Source organism: Euleptes europaea, chromosome 4, assembly GCF_029931775.1.
Source record: "Euleptes europaea isolate rEulEur1 chromosome 4, rEulEur1.hap1, whole genome shotgun sequence".
NCBI classification, from domain to species: Eukaryota; Metazoa; Chordata; class Lepidosauria; order Squamata; family Sphaerodactylidae; genus Euleptes; species Euleptes europaea.
The window spans coordinates 29,685,457-29,706,463 of record NC_079315.1 but is presented as its reverse complement, the minus strand read 5'-3'; the positions used below and the strand labels follow the sequence as shown (position 1 = coordinate 29,706,463).

General features: G+C 41.8%; 1 protein-coding gene across 1 annotated transcript in view; it reads left to right on the top strand.

Annotated features, from left to right (window-relative positions):
- The window catches only part of LPAR1 (lysophosphatidic acid receptor 1), an 89,066-nt gene extending 73,098 nt beyond the window's left edge, over positions 1 to 15,968 (top strand). The window contains exon 4 of the mRNA XM_056848688.1: positions 15,656 to 15,968. Within this exon, the coding sequence (XP_056704666.1) occupies positions 15,656 to 15,957 (302 nt within the window). The 3' untranslated portion in view covers positions 15,958 to 15,968. The remainder of the gene's footprint in view (positions 1 to 15,655) is intronic.
- The last annotated feature ends 5,039 nt before the right edge of the window (positions 15,969 to 21,007 follow it).

Below are 21,007 nucleotides of genomic sequence, written 5' to 3'. Positions count from 1 at the left end.
TTATGGCTTGTGGAGAAAGATTTCTATGCACTCAGAAAGGAGAAGTTTCTATTGCAATTCAAAGCTATTGTGGAAATGTAATGCATTTGACCTTACAAGACGTATTCCTAATGCCTAATTCAGATGAAAATTTACTGTCCGTGAATAAATTAGTGGATGCAGACTTTGAAGTGTCTATAAAAAGAGACAAATGTCGCTTATTTGATTCTAAAGGAAGAGAATACCCAGTGCTATCAGTAGGCTCGCACTATTGCCTGGAGAATGTTGCAAGTCAATTGGAGGAATATGCTTGTAGTGATTTTGAGAGCAATGTTGATTCTGATGAAAGTGATTTTGATGGAAATGAGGATAATGTTGAGGAAGAATCAAAGTGCCTAGTTGCTTTTAATAAAGGATTGACAGAGCAGAAGGCTGCAGATTGTAACCACAAGGACTGTTTGTACCAATGGCACGTGAAACTAGCTCATAAAAACTTTAAGTCAGTGAAGCAACTGCTGATTGATTGTGGAATGCCAGTTAAGGAATGCTTTAAGGACAAAGAACGTTGTGAAGTGTGTCTCAGAGGAAAGGGAACAGCGCCTAAGCACGTGCAGAGGCCAAGCAGTGTTAAGGCAGAGATTTTGGAAGAAGTGCACTCAGACTTGATTGGCCCACTCAAGGCTTCAGCAGGAGGGGCAAAATATGTTCTGCATTTCATAGACAGCGCTTCAAGATTTGCATATGTGTATTTGTTGAAATCAAAGACTGAAGTAGCTGAAAAGTTTAAAGCTTATGTTGCCCTGATGAAGAATAAACATGGCAGAGGAATAAAGTTATTGTTCACTGACAATGGAAGTGAGTACATTAATAAAGAAATGAAAGAAATTCTTGAATCTGAAGGAATAGAGCATGCAACCTCAGTTGCATATACCCCTAGGAACAATGGGTTGTCAGAAAGGTTTAACAGAACTCTGATGGAAAGTGCAAGATGTTTAATGCTACAGGCAGGCTTGCCTTACCCCTGCTGGGGAGAATGTGTAAATACAGCAGCTTACCTTTACAACAGGACAATTTCAAGTGCTATCAACATGACTCCATATGAAAGATGGAATGGCAGGAAGCCTAGTCTGAAACACTTGAAAGCATTTGGATCTCGTGTGTTTGCATACATCCCAAAGGAGAAAAGGGGAAAAATGGATCCTACTACAGAACTTGGAATTCTTGTGGGATACCATCCTTTCTCAAAAGGGTACAGGATAATGGACATTAAGACTTACAATTTACAAATATTGAATGCAGTATATATAGATGAAAGAAATGTTATTAATAATCAACAAATTAATAACTTTGATGATCCAGAGGTTTGTGAAGAGGAAACCATAGAGATTCCATTTACAGCATGGGATTGCAATCCACCTGCTCCTGCGGAACAGCAAGAGACTGCAGATTCAAAAGGGGTTGATCCCGGTGCTGATGGAACAGCGGAACCCTCTCAGACCTTAAGGAGATCTACAAGGACTACAAAAGAAATACCAGCAGAGAAACTGAGTCTTTTCACTAGAATTGACAGCCACGTGGAACCCTCAAGTTGGGACGAACTGCAAAAGTTGCCCGATGGGGAGCGGTCGAGATGGCTGAAGGCAATTCAAGAAGAATTAGACTCACTGCAGAAGAATAATACCTGGAAACTAACCAAACTCCCACCAAACAAAAGGACTGTGGGATGTAAGTGGGTGTTCAAGGTCAAGAAGAATTCGGATGGAACTGTTGACAAATACAAAGCAAGACTAGTTGCAAAAGGATTTACCCAGAAGTATGGAACTGACTACACAGAAACCTACGCACCTGTGATTAGTCACACGGCTATAAGGACTTTGCTGAGTATAGCCGCCTCCAGGAATAAAGTGGTACTGCAACTCGACGTCAAAACAGCTTTCCTGAATGGAGACTTATCAGAAGAAATATACATGGAACTTCCACCAGGATTAAAGGACTGTAATACTAAAAATCAAGTTTGTAAACTTGAAAAGACTTTATATGGGCTCAAACAGTCAGCAAGAGCATGGAACCACAAACTAACCTCATTATTGAAAGCTCAAGGCTTTGAACAAGGAAATATAGAGAAATGCTTATTCAGAAGGAAGAAGGATGATGGATGGGACTTTGTTTTGGCCTTTGTAGATGATCTTCTGATTTGTTCTGACACTGAAGAAGCTGCAAAAGAAATTGCAAACAAACTGAATGAATCAGTAGAAGTGAAACTACTTGGAGAAGTAAAGAACTATCTTGGAATGGAGATTGAAAGAAACCAAGACAATGGATTTTCAATCAATCAAAGGAACAAGATACTGGAATTTCTACAATTCATGAATATGAAGGAGTGCAAGACCAGGAACACTCCACTTGACCCTTCATATATGGATCTAGACGGAGGTGAACTATTGCCTAACAATCACAAATACAGAGAAGCTATTGGAAAACTTCTATACTTAAGCAACGTTAGTAGACCGGATATAAGTGCAGCAGTTGGAATCCTAAGTAGAAGGACCAGCACACCTGCAGAACATGATTGGAATGCAATCAAACACCTCACACAATACTTAAAGAAAACTATTGATTTGAAGTTGAAGATAACTCCAAATACTGAGCTGAAACTGATAGGATACATGGACGCTAGTCTGGGTGGTACTAGAACAGACAGCAAATCTACAAGTGGATATCTGTTCTACTTTGGAGAAAACCTAATCTCCTGGACCAGCCAGAAACAGCAAGTTGTGTCAACATCTTCAACTGAAGCAGAATGCATAGCAGCCAAGTGTGCATGTACGGAGCTGGAAGAGATAATTGAACTGCTACGCGACTTTGGATTAGATGAACTGACACCTGCTACAATGTTTGAGGACAATCAATCGTGTATAGCACTACTGAATGGCGAGAACTCTAAGAAAGGGAAGAGACTTCTTCGACTCAAAATGGACTCAGTAAAAGACAAACAAGAAAGAGGTCTCGTAGTAGTGAAGTACTGTGAAAGTAAAGAGATGGTGGCCGACATCCTGACGAAGCCACTGCCTAGACAACAGTTTGAATACTTACGTGATGCATTGTGTTTATATGTCTGAATGTAACTAAACCTCGAAAAGGGGATTGTTGGGTATTAGAGAGCGAGCTTTGTTACATGTCAGACAGTTAAAGGGTTAATATTGTAACTGACCATTTGGTCAATGTAGTGACCATTGCAGTCGTGCCCGAGGGTCACGTATACAACTACTTTGCATGTTCAACTGCTTTCGATTTCTTTGTTAGAAGAGAAAGTAGTTGATCACACTTTCTTTTTGCTTGACTGCTGAACAGGCAGGATGGAGAGAGGCTCTCCTTTTGCTAAGGGTGCCTACTCGTAAGTAAGCTTAGTGCCTTGCCAAAGGCTTTTGGCAAGTATAGGAAACATAGAATGTAGACAGATATTATTTGTTTTGTATCCCAGTGACTTTTTCCCTACCCTGAGTTAGAGTAAAAGATTGTTTTACTTCAAGACAAATGCGTCTTGCCTCTTTTGTGCGTGTGTGTGATCTCAATTCTCATAGTTCAAGAGGAACGATCCATTCCCTCTGATTTGGTAGCAGATAAATTAAAGATCGGGGTTCCCTTTACAGGAACTGGGGCCCCGATCCCCCAATAAGGGGGTGACGTCACATCCCGACGTTTCCAAGGCAGACTTTGTTTGCGGGGTGGTTTTCCAGTGCCTTCCCCAGTCATCTTCCCTTTACCCCCAGCAAGCTGGGTACTCATTTCACCGACATCGGAAGGATGGAAGGCTGAGTCAACCTTGAGCCGGCTACCTGAAACCGACTTCCGTCAGGATCGAACTCAGGTCGTGAGCAGAGCTTTTGACTGCAGTACTGCAACTTAACACTCTGTGCTAGAGAGATGTCTGCAAATCTTGGGAATGTGTATATAGTAGCCATGTATACCCACATTAATTTTTGACCCTTCATTTCCAGGCCAGTCATTGCCCCTTTTTTTACTGTGACCTGACTTGTTTGCTGTGCATGTAGATAGTTTTGAGATGAGAATAAGGATTAGTTTAATAGCTACTGTTTCCAAAGGCATTGATGGTTCCCTAAAGCACAGGAAACAATCAAGGTATGCTTTTCACATTAACTTGCCTGCCAAGAAACCCTAGTAAGATAAGTAAGATTTTCTTTTCATTGTAGAGGCTTGATTATTTATTTATTTTTATTGTTCTGCTTTTCAAAATATTTGTTCAAAGTCCCTGACAGTGAAATAAAACATAACACAATTAAAACACGAAAACTAAAATATATTAAACAGTGGCTTGAATAGCTAATTCGGAATTAAATCAGAGCCAAAAGTCTTTCCCAATCTTAACCCCTTGATGACACATACCTTCCGTGTTTGATACCTTTGGCCAACGAGCTGCTAAATCAAAAGGGATGATAGTTAAAAATGAACTAGGTACATTGACATCGGAGAATGTCACCTCGAAATAACTTTCCCACATCTGGGGAGCAATACTCCAGAGAATTTTAAAATTTGCTGATAGCAGAGTTGGTGAAGAGGCCTTAGTATCATTATTAATGACAGCCGAGATAAGGTATCAGAAATACCCTCCACTCAGCTATTAATAATAATGAGAATGCCTCATCACCAACTCTGCTATTAGCCAATTTAAAAATTCCCTGTTGTATTGCTCCTCAGATGTGGGAAAGTTATTTCAAGATGACATTCTCCGATATCAATGTATCTAGTTCATCTTTGACTATCATCCCTCTTGATTTAGCAGCTGTTTGGCCCGAGGTGTCAATCATGGAGGTTATGTGTCTCATTAAGGGGCTAAGATTTGGGAAAGACCCCTTGCTCTGATTTAATTCCAAATGAGCTATTCAAGGCTGACCCACAGTGGTTGGCTACAGGTCTGGCCCCAGTTTTTACCATAATGATTTCATCTGAACAGATGCCTGATTCATGGAGCCACTCAGTTTAATAGTTCCAATATTCAAAAATGGGTCCAGATTGGAACGAGCAGTTACAAACCAATTAGCCTTCTGTCTTCATTAAGAAAGCTATACTCATCTTACCTAATTAAGAAGCTTCTGGGAAGGATGAAATGGGAAGTTGTTTTGGGTCATGAGCAGATTGGTTTCAAGTGGGGCTCTTCAATCTTTGACCATTGTTTAGTCCTCTACCACTTGGCTGACAAATACTCATCTGTTAAAGGGGGCAGTTATACGTGGGCCTCATTGTCCTCAAAGGAGCCTTTAGTTCTATAAATCTCCTCAAATTGTGAAGTAAACTTAGACACACTACTATTTATAAAAGGCTTTTAGGATGCATACAACAGTCCTATCTGGGTTCAACTGCCCAAGCACATTGTGGGTATGAAGGACATTTAACAAACTCATTCAACTTGGAAAAGGGGATAAGACAGGAATGTTTACTAGCTCCTTCTTTATTTAATTCATATTTTAAATGATTTAGCATCAAATTTTGATGACAGCTGCCATGCACTGGAATTAGCTGAGACTAGTGTTCTACTTTTGCTCTATATGGATGATGCCATCATTTTGTCCTGTACTAAAGTTGGTCTTCAAAGGGCCTTGTGAATCTTTTCCAGCTATTGCCTGTGAGAAAGTTTGGTGATTATCTGTCAGAAATCTAAGATTTTAATCTTCACCAAAAACAGGAGATTGAGCCCATCATAATGGTCAGTGGGCTTGATATTGAGCAAGTTCAGACCTTCTCTTTGGGGAGATCCTGTTTTTGACAGACTTATCCTGGAATATTAATGGTGGAATATTAATCCTGGAATATTAATGGTGGTTAATAAAGCAAAACCCTGTGCTAATGCTATAATCAGGTTCTTTTGTAATAAGGGGGTGGAGTACAATCCCAGAGCTGTGTGAACCTTTACATTGAAAGTGGTTCCCCTTATTCTTTATGACTCAGCTATTTGGATGAAAGCTATCTAAGATAATATCGATGAACCTCTCGCTCAATTTTTAAGAAAACTGTTGAATGTACCATGTTAAGTCTCAAATGTTGTACTAAGAGTGGAATTTGGTCAAATATCCTTGGAAACAAGATCATGGCTTTATGCATTTAATCTGAGATTAAAACTGTTTTTTGCTGAGGATGGTTTATTAGCTGCCCTGAAATGGGACACCTTCAGATTGGATGAAAGCTATCGATGAGAAACTGCAACTAGTTGGTATGATGACTATTCTTATTACTGACATAGGTTTTTAAAAAAAAGCTTTTCTTAAGATTAAAAGATGAGTTTTAGGAATTACTTATGGAAGTTTGCTATTCAGAGTTTGGCGAGTTTGTTCACCCTTGTCCTTCGTTATTTCTTTCCTGAGATCTTTACCCACTTATATATGTTATTTAGCAACTTTGTGCTACTTTAGAGCTTTTCTATTAGCAAGATTCAATTTTTTACCCTCTATGGTTTTACAAGGACATTTTTTGAACAGGCCTTATTCTGAGGGAGTTTGCCCTTGTGGCCTTAATAAGATTGACACATGGTTTCATGTTCTGCTTGAATGCCTTTGATTTAGGATATTAGGGATTACTATATTAAGCCAATTATTATAGACCAGACACCTCCCTATACTTTGGAATCTCTGTTTTATATGCTTAGAGATAATGATCCTAAGATTACTTTGGTGGTAGCAAAAGTTGTCTTTTATCCCTTGCGTCCCAAAAATGAAGAACACATTTTTTTTCTGCTGCTCAAGATTTGTAAATCAATGAACTTCTAAGGGAATAAAAGGAAAGGAAGGGGGGCATTTCTTCACAATAGGGCAATTCTCATGCATACGCATGCTTTGCTCCTCTTCTAGAGGTAGGTCGATATATCAGTACTGTGAATACGCATTTTTTTAAAAGAAAGAACGGGTGATGCTGTGCCACCGCTGGTGTCAACAGTACCCTCGCACAGAAAACCCAATCAAATTAAGAAACTGGTGCAGAAAACTGCAGAGGGAGGGAAGACATGCAGAAGCTCAGAACTGAATGTGATTCTGCTGCTATCACATAGATAGCGAAGAAAACACAAAACTAGGGCCTTCATGGAGCAAAGCCCACGGTGCAGGGAGAGAATTGTGTTGTCTATAATTCCCGCTAATCAACTGAAGGATGGTGTGTGTTTTTTAAGTCATAATGAGGCAACCTAATTTGGGTTTTCCGTGCAAGAATTCTCAATTGTTCACTTTCACATACATATATTTGAAGGCTACATTCATAGGTTCGGCTTTCTCTGTCCCTAGGGAACGGACTTCCATCTGTCTTTAAAAGGTAAACTGTATGTGTGCGTGCCCCAAATTCACTTTGGAATATGGAAGGATTTTTTGCTATCATGGTAAAAAAAAAAAAATAGAAAGCTGTTAAGTAAACATCCACTGGGAAATCAGTCATGAGCAGAGTAGTTGCTTTCGATGTGTCCCTGCTGTCCACTTCATGCTTCAGGTGACCTCTAGTGGTGAATCCAATAGTTTACATAAACCTTCTTGAGTTGATGTTCCATAGTTAAAGGGAAAATTGTGTGAGCTTTATTGCCAAATGATTTCTTTCAGCTCTGTCCTTGTTTTCAAAATACATTTAGGTGTTAACAGACATTCAGTGAATTAACTTTGTTTTAAAAGCCAATTTGGCAAGCTTTTTTTTAGTTTGAACATATTTGGGCAAGATCTTAAAAGGTGACTTGCAATTTGGCTACGTTTGAGTTTTTCAGTGTAGGCAATTTGCCTACATTAGCGTTTTCCCATCTGTGTACTTCTTAAAGAGGGCATGTTCTCAAAGAACTGTTGCTCAGTATTTTCTAAAATAACAAGCCTCTTTACACAGTCATTGTTTGCTGTGGGGAAGTCTTAGCTCTGTCAGTGTGTTAAGGAATTGCTTTAGATGGCAAATTATAAGATATTGTGCTCTTTTGCACAGACATGGCACTTCCCAAAATAATGTCCAGAGTGTGGGAGCCATTGAAAATCAACCTGCTTCATTCAGCTATTTGCAAATAATGAGCTTAATTCATCCTTGAATCTTAAACTGGGAGGGACTGAATAGGCCCTAAATTCATTCTGTTCCCTGTCTTTCTTTAATCTGAATCCTTTAATTAGCCTGTCTTTATTCTGTTTGATGCCTGCTCAGTGACAGTATGTTGTTTGGTTCATGCCAATGACACAAAGTGCTGTACAGATCTTCTTATGTTGGTATTTTCATCAACTGCCCTTTTCAGATAGTGGCATCTAAGAATGGTAGCATTTGATGATCATACTGGGTACCTCTTGCTCTCAAGATACCACCTATGCAAACCAGCCAAGACTATCCATTTGCCACAAGACTAGGACTTAAGAGATCATCTTGAAAGGCTCAGAATAGTGTTATTAAAATGCATACACATCTAACTTATCTTTGGTGGCAAAAGAAAACCCTAGACTAGCCAACTACCCTGACCTGCAACATCTTTTTCCTTGCTTAAAAAAACAAAACTCGGGATAGGGTAAGGTTGGGCAGACAAAGTAATTTCCCCCTTCCAGAAAGCCGGAACTGAGCCAATGGATTAAAACATTTCATGCAGCAGTTATTGTCAACTCTTAAACATGTTACCCAGAAGAAAACACTAGAGTCCAGTGAGACCAACTTCTTAGACATGTCAAAATTCAGTCCTTTCATTGCTGTTCGCAGGCACTGTATTCTCCCTCTCCACCCCTCCCTACACCACAAGTTCCAAAACAATCCTAGCCAATCAGGGATCACATTGTGAATATTGTGACATCATAGTACCATGTAGCCAATCAGGTCTGGCTGTGTGGCAGTGTTACTGTGGGTAAATGAAGCACTCTGAGTAGAGGAGAAAGAAGGGATGTGTTGGCCTGATTGTTTCAGTAACCAGCAGTCTCATTTCCTCTTCCGCTGCCTTTGCATTCAGAATGAAGGTTTCATCTGCCCACTCTCTGAATCAAAGGTGGAAAAGGAAATGAACTGTGCCCATTGCCTCAGCAAGCTCACTGACTCTTACAGTCTTTCCATGCTGCACTAGCAGGCAAAGCATAAATGAAACACAGGAGGTCAGGGACAATGGCCCAGTTGTCTTGGCAACAGCCCAAAATATTTCCTCCCCATTTTGGGGGATATTTTCTAAGGAGCATTATTGGGGATGGGAAGACATTGGTGACATTCACTTTTTCCTGTTCTCTCAACTGAACTCTTTTAAAATGCTTTGAAAAGGGCACTACAGTAAATGCCATTATCTAAGCAGAATATCAGGACAACACCGCCTTTACTGTATCTTCCTTTTTGAAGCATTTAAAGTACATGATAATAACTCAATCAGAAGGGAAAACAAAACAACAAAAGAGAATAGTTCCTAAGTAACCTCGGCAGACTACCCCTGAAGTATCAAATTGAAACTTATTGCGTTATACTGTGGTCTGCATGATTTTCCAGTTCCTTTTTAGGCACCCGACACTGGCCAAATTACTTCGATAGTTCAGTGCCAAATCCCTTGCATTTTTAATAGACTCTTTTCTGAACTCAAGTAGCAAAGTCATTGTATAATTGATACAATACGATAAAGACACAAACACTTCCGGTTTGTGTCTGGCCATTGGAAAGGGTAAGAGTCCGTAGGGACTATATCATATCTTTTGTTAGGGGATAAATATTTCAAATTGCCTTGGCAACAGCTGGGATTCATTCATTCATAACATTAATTTCACATTTCTCTCTTGTTTTAGATACCACTGAAAATCCTAACAGTTCTCATCTAAAGACTTTCCTGTTATTGCTAAAACTCTGTGTTTAAGCAATTCAGTTTGTTATTGTAAGAAATGAAACTTGATTCAGTTTGCTAACGTAATGAAAGAAACTTGATTTTGACTTAAGTCACAGAGAAATGCAGCCCTTGAGTTTGAGGTAAATTATTTCCTTTTCCCCAGTTGCAAATAAATAAAAATGTCCATTCTCTGCTGCACCCTTGAGGAATGGTTTTTCTGTCATTTTGCAATGACATTAATGCCATCTCATCCATCAGAATCAAGAAAGGCACAGGCACTAGTGACGGTTAATTGTTGAAGGAATGTGCGAGGCTTGATACAATATGTCAGACTTGCATAGTGTTGTTTAAGCCACAGTGAGGACCTTAGGGAAGAACGGGATGTGGTCTGTGCTGAGCACTGTGGCATAGTAGGAGGCATTTTTGCAACGCTCTGTGTGATACATACTTTGCACACTGACCTTCCTCCCCATTTGGTAGGTTCTTGGCCTTTCCTTATCTCTTCTTCTGTTACACACGCTAAGAGGCTTCATTCACCAGTAGCAAAGGATGTAAAATAAATAAATAAATAATGGTTTGCGACATGCAGAAACTCCAAATGAGATTCCTGGAAGAACTTCTGGCACTTTTTCTCCCACATGACTGAGCGTTAGGGGTCAGTTCACATTCCTTTCTGTTGAGCTTTGGGTCCAGCCCAGTATAAACTGCATTTGTTGGAGGAAGGACATCTCTGATTGCTTCACCACATGCTCAGATCACCAGTTAGCTCACATTGAGGCATACCCAGTTGACAGGCAACCCCGACCATGTGGTGAAGGAATCACAAGATATATTTTATTGGTGTCACCTGTATTTAATAATTTCACCCTTCCTCTGAGGAATGCAGTGTGGCTGAAAGAAAGAGACTTAACCAAGACCAAATGTTTAGCATCATGGCTAAGTGGAGATTTGAATCTGGCTATCCTCCGTCCTTGTTCAGTGTAGCCCCAGTACACCACACTGCTTCATAGGGTTGCCATCCTCCAGGTAGTTATCCAAAACACAAAACCAGCACTGATAGCTAACTGGTGATATATTAAATATCCTTACAACAGGCAATATCAAACGATATAAGACAAATTGTGCAAATTCTAGAAAAGTCCTGAATAAATATTCAGTGTAATTTCCAAAGTTCTGAACAGTATGTCAGGCCTGCTCTCCTTTGCTCTCAGCAGCCTGTCAGACTGTGGCTGTTTTAGTTTCGATTCCACCAGGTGCCTCTCAAGGTCGAACTTGCTAACTGCTGAATTCCTGTTCCAGCGCTATCTCCCGTGGGAACGGCTCCTCGGTAGAGGGGGGGGCCGCCTTGACCTGTTGTGATTAATACTTTCCCTTATAGGCCTGCACTGTGCTCCCAATTGCCATTCATGCCAATGTACCTGTAAGCTCTGCATACCTGTATGTTTTCCAATAAATCAGCTCTCTTTTGGACTCCTTGTCTGTGGATGCTGTTTGTGGGACTACCACGGGACAAGTGCTTACATTTTGGCACGAATCCCTCCTCCATTTTTTCCTGCCTGGCTGGAGCCCTGGAGGGTTCGCCGGGGCCTCGGATTGGAGCAGAGGACGTGCTCTCCGAGTGAATTGCCTGTGGCTGGAGCCCCTGAGGGTTCGCCTAGGCCCCGGGTTGGAGTAGAGGCAATGCTCCCCGGGTGGAGGGTTTCAACCCTGGAGGGTCCTGAACCTTGGTACCCTCCGTTGGAACTGTCGGACGAGTACCCCGATGACTCTTCCTTGCTAGATGACATTCTTGCTGAGGCGCTGCGGACGGATGCGGAAATCAATCGCCTGATTGTACTCATTCGAGTTCAGTGGCATCGCCTGGCTGATACGACCCCCTGGACGAACCCCGACGCAGATCAAAGTGCCCAGCACAAACTCCGCATACTGGACGGTTTGGTGGAGGAAGTTCGACTGGCGCAGGAGGATTTAGCAACCTTGACCCGTTTGTTAGCGGGGTTGACTGTACGTGAGGAACAACAAGAACCGGTAGGGGTCCCAATCCGCCCCGTTCCGCCCCTATCCATGGCGGGATCACGGACGGCGGACACTCTGGCCCCAACCGCTCCTGATCCCAACTTGTGCTTGAAGGAAGCGTGGGATGTAGCAGCCCAGACAGCCTTACTGTTTGTGGGACTGACCTCGACCACAGCCACGGTGGCTGAACTCACGAAACTTTTAACCCCTGAGTTTGGAGCAGACGCTGCTGCTCTGGCAGTTCGGGTTCAACCATTATTGGACATAACAGATTCCGCTGAACTCCTTCTGCTTTTGGAGAACGAAGCCCTCCCGATCGTCACTACGGCGATTGCCGCCAAGCTCGAGGCCGACCAAGTACTCGCAGACCGGCAGTGAGCCGAGGAACAATTGCGGGCTGTGGATGCGGCGGCGGCTCGGGCGCGGGCTGCGCAAGAAGAGGAGCAACGTTTGGCAGCCACTCGAGCCCGCGCGCTCACGGACGTGCGTTCCAGAGACAGCACCGGATTCGGATTTATCCCCTCATTTTCCCCAAGTTTTGGTCCATCTCGCGATGCACAACGCACACGTCGGCGTGCAGGCCGCTTCACTGAGCCGGACTTCTCGGATGAGGAAGACCTGTATGATGAGGGACCCCACTGGGCTACTGATCTCCGGGTCAGCCAGTCCCAACGCATGGGGGAACTGGGGACGAGATGCGTCTCTTGTGGGGCCAAAACCGGGACTTGAATGATCATGTGGCCTGTCTGCAGGACCAAATGGAACAATTGCTTTGAGAAAATGAACGTTTACAACAAGCTCAATTCAACCCAATCATCCTGATAATAGTTAACATAACAGCGCATGGAACAGGAACATTTTGAGGTTGCAAAGATCCTGGACTCACTCATCCATCATGGGTCTCTCCACTACCTAGTCGTTGGAAGCATTTCGGACCCGCCCACGATGAGTGGGTACGTGCACGTGACGTGTCTGCACCCCGTCTGATCCGCCAGTTCCACACTGCCTACCCTGATAGGCCTGCGCCTCCGAATGGTCCAGTGGGGAACGGTGGGGAGGGGGTCTAAAGGGGGGCAGGATGTCAGGCCTGCTCTCCTTTGCTCTCAGCAGCCTGTCAGACTGTGGCTGTTTTAATTTCGATTCCACCAGGTGCCTCTCAAGGTCAAACTTGCTAACTGCTGAATTCCTGTTCTTTTGGACTCCTTGTCTGTGGATGCTGTTTGTGGGACTACCACGGGACAAGTGCTTACACAGTAGCAGAAAACGAAGCATAGGACGTATGTTCAGATGCTCCGGGTGAGCAGCATCTACCCAAGCTGGTGGTTCTAAAGAAAACGCCCGATCTCGCGCAACTGGAGAATCGGGTTAGACCATGGTATCCTCATGATCCAGGCTGTAATCCCCGAAATGGGAACCCAGTGCAAATCCCATTTAGCAGAAGCTTTGTCTATCGGGAATTCATAAATGCAACGGATGAACATCTATCTGAAAAAACGGGACTGTAAATAATACAAACAAAAATCCACTAATCCAAATATCACTAAATGTAGTACTACTACACTACTTTGGGTTAGTGGATTTTTGTGGATTTTTGTTTACAAAATAAACTTCAGCAATAAATGAGGGCTTCCGAATGCTTCGTCTCTTATCAAAGCCTTGAAATGCCTTCCCTTTCCTTCTGCTATGCTCACCTTTAGATTTGTATTACCTTGGCACCCTCTCTTCATTCCTTCTAGCTTTGCCTCATTGATTCCTTGTCCAAGCGAAACAAATATTTCCTGTCCTTATTCATGAAAAGTGCCGGTCCTCTTTTCATGTCCAGAAGGATGGGAGGAAATATTCTGGAACGTAGAGAAGCTTAGAATAGTAGACTCACCAGAGTAGTATGATTTGGAAGAAGCAGACACATTCCTTTATCCCCAAACAATCTTTTTATTTGTTTTGTTTATTTTATTTACTTAATGTATCTTATATATCTATAACTTGTGGGAAGGAAGGTGGCATGGTATAGCCCAATCATGTCAGATCTCAGAGGCTAAGCAGGTTCAGTACTTGGGAAGGGAGACCACCAAGGAAGACTCTGCAGAGGAAGGCAAGGGCAAACCACCTCTGCTTCTCACTTGCCTTGAATGCCCCTTGCTGGGGTTGCCACAAGTCAGCTGCAACTTGACGGCACTTCTCACACACATCTATATTTTGCTCCACTGCTACAGCCTGCCACTAACAGAATTGCAGTCTGCAGTCAGACTCTATTCTAGGGTTCCCCAGGCTGTGCAGATTTTTTTTTTAAAAAAATATTGCTTTGGTAGCAGCTGCCACCACACCACAAGAATCGACACTGGTTAAGCTCTGACAATCATTTGGTGGCTGGCTCCACCTCCTGCAGCAGCCATTTTGTTGCTGCACCCAACAGGTCATTTCCAAATTCCAAATGTGACCACTGGCTCAAAAATGTTGGGGACTCCGGCTCTATTCAGATTCAGATTCATGAAATATCACTTGTCAGAGATATTCTCAACTAGGCAGGCTCTTCCTGCCTCTTTCTTAGACCTTGATAAGCATGAGCCAAAGCATGAGGCTTTTTCTTGAGGTTACAAATAATTCCAGTTTCAGAAAAGGAAGTGTTTATCTTTAAGTATATAAGCAATCTATGAACACAACAAATAAAAACGTACTGTTGAACAGCAAAAGACTACAGCATCTGAGCACAGAGAAAATTAAGTATGTCCCATTCACAGAAAATATCTTAATTTCCTTTTATTTATGTGCAAGACTTTCTATGAAGAGGAATATTGGTGCCAAAATATTACTTTTAAAAAGCATAATTTCATGTCAGCATCTGATTTAAATCGTAACCCACCACTTTACAAGTGAGGAGGCAGACGTTATGCATTTGAATTGGGACTATACTGCCTTTTTGTGTATGCAGATTCAAAGAGCCTCTCAATTATGATTCAAGAGAACTTTCAAGAAAGGCAGCTATAGAATGTCATTTTACTACACTAACACGTGAAATTCCTGTATTTTGTTTTTATTAATATATTGCTGAAAAGTCTGGGGAGGGGGCGACAGTTTGTTCTGATAAGGTAATACAGTGATTACTATTTATAATGGAAATACTAAAAATGTGTTAAAGAAGAGATCATGTTGTACAGTGGTTAGTGCTGTGCTGAAGTAGGACCAAGGAGGCCTGGGTTCAAATCCCTGCTCGCCATGAAACTTATGACTGGACCAGTCATTCTCTCTCAGCCTAATCTTCCTAAAAGGTTTGCTGTGAGGATCAAATGGAGAAAGTATTACCCAAATCACCCCTCATGTCAGGCCTGCCACATATAGAGTGCCCTACATGTGAAGTACTAGAACACGAGCCCTGGGGCAAAAAGGGACCTTTTAGTCTGATGTATACACAGGTCCCAGTTTGGCACACTAAATCCTTGATGAGGAAAGGATAGAAGGGGGCAGTACTTAACCAGAAAGTAACTACTATCCAAGATACAGAGCAGAAAGAGGGAAATCTCAACAAAATAACAAGACAGTGAAACTAAATTGTTAATAGAGCTGTGGCAGTTCACAAAGGACGATCCAGTAACAACCGTTCATGTTTGTCCAATCCAATGTATAGTTGCGTTACTTCTAACCAAATGCTCACTTATTCCAAATAATGTTCCTCTCACATGTCTAGCCCAGAGCAAACCAACCCAGAGAGAAGAGATTGCCCAAAAAGGGATCAGAATATGTTAAAGTGGTTTGGGACAGGAAGGAAGAGATCCCTAACCAAGCTAGGGATACAGTGGGGAATTACTGGTTGACAGTAGGAAAAATGATGGTTCAAACTGTAAAGTAAATAAATATGCTCTCTCTTTCCAGGTGCTTTTATAATCTGCTGGACTCCAGGCTTAGTCTTGCTTCTCCTTGATGTTTGCTGCCCACAGTGTAACGTCCTGGCGTATGAAAAATTCTTCTTGTTACTTGCGGAATTCAACTCTGCCATGAACCCCATAATCTACTCCTACCGGGACAAGGAAATGAGCGCCACCTTCAAACAGATTCTTTGCTGTCAGCGCAGCGAGAATGCCAATGGCCCAACGGAAGGCTCTGACCGGTCCGCCTCTTCGCTCAATCACACCATCTTGGCCGGAGTTCACAGTAATGATCATTCTGTGGTTTGAAAAGGAACTGGACAATGTGTTTTGTTTTTAATAGAAAGAAAACACACACACACAAGAATTTAATGTTGGGCAAACTATAACTAGTTAGGAAACTATTGATTGGGGGGATCTCCAAAACAGAAAATAACCGACTTATGAACTCTTTCTTAATCACTAATGGATGATAGTACTTAAGCACCAGTAAGTACCCCTGCCTCCACGACTATCCAGGCTAGAATCCTCACTTTGTTTCTTCTTCTGATGAAAGTAGAGAATGAGCTGCTCACATTGGAAAGATGAAATACTTTTTGGGAAGCCGTTTTAAAGCTATTCTAACAAGCCTTCATCAGATGACACCTAACTGAAATCATCTCCAATTAATTAAGCCTCATAACCGCTTCACTGCCTTTTCATTTAGATATTTAGGCTTGTTCCTCATTTGTTTTGTTTTTTTAAAAACAATACATTTCATTTAATAATTATCCTCATCAGCATGCTTTGTGATGGACATTTTCCGGGCATGGGGGGGGGGGGGAACCGTGCTTAGCCTTCATTTTTATTTACACTGCCAGTAACAATGAAAAAAAAGAGATTTTTTTAGTAGCACAGGTGTCCAAATATAGGTGAGAAATGACTGTCTTTGCCTTGGTTTACCAGTATCCAGATACATGCATGTTGCATGTATGCAGATGTGCTTAACTGTTTATATTGGACTCAGTGGGACTTCAGAGGTCGTCACCGCTGGCTGTTCACAAGGGAAATCTATTTTCAAGGCTCTGAAAGAGCCACTTTCAAACTGGTTATTGTGAAGCACAATAATATGTGTGATTCGGAATGTGTTTGTGGTGTTGAGTCTCATGCTTAATTGTGGAATGCCAAAGGGATGTTGCTTTTTTGGAAAGTGTGCTTTTTTAAGAAAAAACAAACTTTAAAAAGATTTTTTTAATAGACTCTTGTCCACTGTTTTGCACTGAGTGGGAGAGATTTTCTTTAAAATAAAATGCTTTCCCTTCATTTCAACATAATTCAGCTATTTCCTTGTCACAATTACTTTTTTTTTTTACAGGCAATCTCATGAAAAATCACTACAATTAAAAATGTCATTCCTACAGACTGAAAATTTAGAATAAGCGGCTGCTGTAAAGTGAAGCTTTTTCTCTTTGTAACTCTATAAAGACCTCTGTACTGAATACAGAGGATAATTTTTTTTTCCAGATCTTGGGACCATTGTAATAAGTGTGTAGTGTGCCACGTCAACAACAAATTTGTGACAGTCCTATGCTGGGAATCTGCCTATAGTGACAAGACACATGCTTGAAATTGTCCTGCCATTCTACCACTCTGGAAAAGATCTGAGATAGTACCATGTTTATGTGGGTAGTGTATGTAGATTTCTAAGAACCGTATATAGCAATGTCAAAAGGTAAAGGGTATGTATAAAGATAGGATATTTAGTGATATGCAAAAGCGAACAATGAATAGAGTTGCCAACCACCAGGTGGTGCCTGGAGATTTCCCACTATTACAACTGATCTCCAGGTGAGAGAACCCAGTTCACCTGGAGAAAACAGCCGATTGAAAGGTGGACTGTATGGCATTATACCCCATTGAAGTCCCTCCCCAAAACATGCCCTCATCAGGCTCCACCCCCAAAGTCTCCAGGTATTTCCCAACCTGGAGCTGGCAACCGTATAAATGAAAGTAAAGAGAAGTGTGGCTGATCGTTGAAGAACATATCCAGGGGACCACCTGCCAGTTAACCCAAGGTTAATATTTTTGTTCACTTTTCTGGGTAACAAATATTGTAGGAATTCGTTACTGAAACTGAAAGCAGTGAACCCGTTGTTGTTGTTGTTTTGTTTTTTTAACTTGTGTAACTTGCCTAATGAAACTGAATTCAGGCTGTTAGAACTTTTTAAAAAGTACCCTATGTGCTAAGCCACTAATAAAGTTTTCTCAATGAGTATTTTAAGTTCGGTGTATCTGTGCCTGCCAGCGAAGAAGAGGAGCAGGAAGAAGAGGAGGAAGAAGAGTTGGTTTTTATATGCCGACTTCCTCTACCACTTAAGGGAGACTCAAACCGGCTTACAATCACCTTCCCCTCCCCTCCCCACAATAGACACCCTGTGAGGTAGGTGGGGCTGAGAGAGCTCTAACAGAGCTGAAACTTGCCCAAGGTCACCCAGCTGGCTTCATGCGGAGGAGTGGGGAATCAAACCCGGCTCTCCAGATCAGACTCCACCACTCCAAACCACCACTCTTAACCACTTTTCTCTACCTTTTAAGGAGAATCAAACTGGCTTACAATCTTTTCCCCTTCCTCTCCTCACAACAGACACCTTGTGAAGTAGGTGAGGCTGAGAGAACTCTAAGAAAACTGTGACTAGCCCAAGGTCACCCAGCTGGCTTCATGTGGAGGAGTGGGGAAACCAACCCAGGGGGTTACCGCACTTGTATTCCCAGTGATGTATTAAGAGTTTGAAAACGTTATAAAAAATACTGTTTGCACTTTGTTTGGCCCCTTTAGCTGTGAAGACATCTTCCAACCATTTATAAGCCGTGGTATCCAAAAACACTTTTAAAGTGATGTTTTTTATAACGTTTTCAAACTCTTAATACATCGCTGGGAATACAAAGTGCAGTAACGCCCCCAGTTCACTAGATTAGAGTCCACCGATCATTTGGAGGAGTGGGGAATCAAACCTGGTTTTCCAGATTAGAGTCCACCGCTCTTAACCACTGCATCATGCTGGCACTACACCATATCTGCACCATTCTAAACATCACCCACAGTAGTGGGTAGTGCTGCACGTTGTGTATTTTGAGCCTCACAACGTCCTTCCTTCTTCCTGATCTATTCCACAGTTTCTCGGTGAATGGAAATCTCTCTCCTACCAGGCAAGTTAGGATTTGCCCAATCCAGAATAAACAGTAGCCTAATTCATTTGCTGCAGATAGTTGCTAGTTTTGGCACATGTGTATGTGTCTACTCTTGACTGGAGAAAGAAACCTAAAACGCTGAAGTCTGCTGGGTTTCCTGTGCTCCCAGCTGTCTATTGCATTCTCCCTCTGTCTTCCCTTCTTCATGATGAATGCAAAGGGGTAGTCATATTAGTCTGTTATAGCAAAATAAAAGTCCAGAAGCACCTTAAAGATTAACAACATTTATTTCATGATGAGCTCTCACGAGTCACAGCTCCAGTGACCTGTGTCTCATGAAAGTGTATAATGAAATAAATGTCGGTAGTCTTTAATGTGCTACTGGACAAATTTTATTTCCCTTCACCCTGCACATTACCACCCCACCCCACCCCAAAACCGCTCCACCAAATACTGCAAAAATTCAAGCAATATGTTTGAGATTCTTTTGCGTGAGTTTACAGAGTCTGCTCCTGTACAATGTGTGTATAATTCTGGACAAACATAACTGACTACTGTTATAGCAAAGAAACTATTTTGGGACAGAATGTGAGTGAAAGAACTGCAAACAAATAGCTGAAGTCAACTTGTGAGTAAAGAGCCACTGAGCACGCTTTTGAAATACGTAGACATCAAAAAAGAGGTGCATAAAAAATAAAAATTAAAAACAAAAGGTGCATACAAACAAGCATTGCATGTTTAATAGTACATTTAAGACACAAAAGCATGCCATGAACCAGGATGCTGGGATTGTCTATGACTTGCTGTCACGTATACACGTTTTGATAAAGAATCATATCATTTAAAGTGTAAGGGGTCTGAAATTAAGGACCCCAGCACAGCAAGAAATCAGTGGTGCATCTAATGTAAAATGTAGGAGTACCACCAATGAATTCAAAGCAATCCCAATAATACACCAATTATTGTATGCTGAAATTATGTTTCTTCACACACACACACAGAAAAGAAAGGCTGTTGAAAATAGAGAGGGGCAGTGTCTGAAGCTTGTCAGCATGTATAAAGTTGGGGAAACTAAGGAATTACTGTCGAAGGCTTTCACGGTCAGAGTTCATTGGTTCTTGTAGGTTATCCGGGCTGTGTAACCGTGGTCTTGGAATTTTCTTTCCTGACGTTTCGCCAGCAACTGTGGCAGGCATCTTCAGAGTAGTAACACTGAAGGACAGTGTCTCTCAGTGTCAAGGGTGTAGGAAGAGTAATATATAGTCAGAAAGGGGTTGGGTTTGAGCTGAGTATTGTCCTGCAATAAAGGACAATACTTTTGCAGGACAATACTCAGCTCAAACCCAACCCCTTTCTGACTATATATTACTCTTCCTACACCCTTGACACTGAGAGACACTGTCCTTCAGTGTTACTACTCTGAAGATGCCTGCCACAGTTGCTGGCGAAACGTCAGGAAAGAAAATTCCAAGACCACGGTTACACAGCCCGGATAACCTACAAGAACTAAGGAATTACTCTTCTAGCTTATTATTATTTTGATAACTACAGACTGTCCCTCAGCAAAAAGAGAATACAATTATTTCCAGCTTTTTGTAGATATTCCATTTAAAACAAGGAATCAAGGGCATATGTTTTCTAAGTCAACATCAAAGATTTATTCATAAACCGAAACATGCCAGATTTGGTACACAAATGGCACCATAAAGCTAAGCTGCCTTGACATAAAAACGAGGAAGCCAAAATATACAGTTCCTATATAAATCACACCTCATAAAAATGTATTGTGATACTTTTGGGGTTTCCTTAAAACCTGAGCCACCATTTGCTGTGCAAGTTCAATTATTTATTCTGTACTCCGTTAATACTAAGCAAACAATGCCTGCAGCCATGCAGTGCTTGTGAATTGTAGGCTGCAAATACGAATTTAGAGAAAGCAGATGCTCATTTGGAGGCACAGTTCAATCAAGTTCCAGAGCTTTGGCCGTTTTAGAACAGGGCCTGTTTTGCACCTACAGCAGATTGAAAGAATGCTGAATTGGTAGAATGAACCTTATAGGGTGTGTAGGTCTGCCCATTTCTGAACGCTCCTTTGTGTTTTAAAATTCCCTGAAAGCAGAAAGCCAACACAGCACACAAAGAGCTAGGAGAGTTTTTTCCCCCTCTCAGACAAGCTTGATTTCTGCTTGCA